This window comes from Wasmannia auropunctata, unplaced genomic scaffold, assembly GCF_000956235.1.
Source record: "Wasmannia auropunctata unplaced genomic scaffold, wasmannia.A_1.0 LD326380.1, whole genome shotgun sequence".
Lineage (NCBI taxonomy): Eukaryota > Metazoa > Arthropoda > Insecta > Hymenoptera > Formicidae > Wasmannia > Wasmannia auropunctata.
In genome coordinates, this window is record NW_012036510.1 from 2,622 (window position 1) to 3,643 (window position 1,022).

The following is a 1,022-nucleotide window of genomic DNA, read 5'->3' on the forward strand; positions in this document are numbered from 1 at the left end:
TATGCCCAGTGAGAAATGATCGCCAATTCGATGTTGTTCTAATTCTTTTTATTACTACGTTTACTATGGCTTTATTACATTATTTATAACGACTACATTATTATACATATATAATATATAATTAAATTTATATATAATTAATATATATATATAATTAAAATTATGATCAATGCAAATATTGATTTGCGTACTTATCGAATCATATTCTATTCAATCACACATAAAATACATTAAGTATTTTTTACTAATTTATTATTATAGTAATGTACGCTAATCGATACGTATCTCTGTCATTGTCGCATAGAGTAGATGACAATAAAATAAGACAAGGACGCATTTACTAGCTACAACAAAATAACAATAATTTTGTTTCGTTATCTTAAAATATGATACATTTAGTACATTATAAAATATGAAATATTTCGTACCGTTGAAAAACATTCCAAGGACGCTATGAACAATCCACTAACTCTTAGGCCAAAATGCTTGTTGCCTCTTAATAATAGAAAGAGTATGAATTTTTGTATATATAGAGGAGTTATATACCACTCAACTTTATATCTACATGTAATAAACGATACAAAAAATTGTTAGTTTGAAAAAAATACTTGTACATTATTTTCGCATGTGCATAGTTGCCGTGTAATATTATATTTATTTCCTTGTTACTAAAGTTTATAAAATTATATATGATAATTGCGTAATATGTAATAAACTACAATATTTCTTACGCAGTAACAAAGAAAAGATCATAACCATCTATAATGTTTTGTCCGCATAAATTGGACATTAACATGTATATAAAACAGACATAAATTATTATAAAAGCTATTGGAAGTTCCACAGTCTTATAATTAGATGATATAATCTGTAAAAACTGTAAGAGTTTTAGTGTCAAAATTAATTTTAAAATTGCAATTTAAATTTAACAATTTAATTTATAAATTGCTATAAAAATGTAAAATAAACTTTTAATAAATAAATTACTAGTTTGTTATTGTAAACAATAATCAAAATAAGAG

At 23.4% G+C, this 1,022-nt stretch overlaps 1 protein-coding gene across 1 annotated transcript; it reads right to left on the minus strand.

The window, feature by feature from the left end:
- Nucleotides 1-290: 290 nt before the first annotated feature.
- LOC105460209 lies at nt 291-796 on the minus strand. Its single transcript, XM_011706646.1, has 3 exons — nt 732-796; nt 429-561; nt 291-344 (listed from the first exon to the last, which is right to left on the minus strand). Exons 1-3 carry the CDS (start codon nt 794-796, stop codon nt 291-293), a joined length of 252 nt encoding a protein of 83 aa, XP_011704948.1.
- Between the last annotated feature and the right edge of the window lie 226 nt (nt 797-1,022).

What these genes read in the sequence shown, in the direction of transcription:
- LOC105460209 (XM_011706646.1), bottom strand. Translation starts at nt 796, where the DNA reads ATGTTAATGTCCAATTTATGCGGACAAAACATTATAGATGGTTATGAT. An exon ending in GATCTTTTCTTTGTTACTGC is followed by an intron (nt 562 to 731) that starts GTAAGAAATATT and finishes TATTACATGTAG; the next exon opens with ATATAAAGTTGAGTGGTATA. An exon ending in CCTTGGAATGTTTTTCAACG is followed by an intron (nt 345 to 428) that starts GTACGAAATATT and finishes ATTTTGTTGTAG; the next exon opens with CTAGTAAATGCGTCCTTGTC.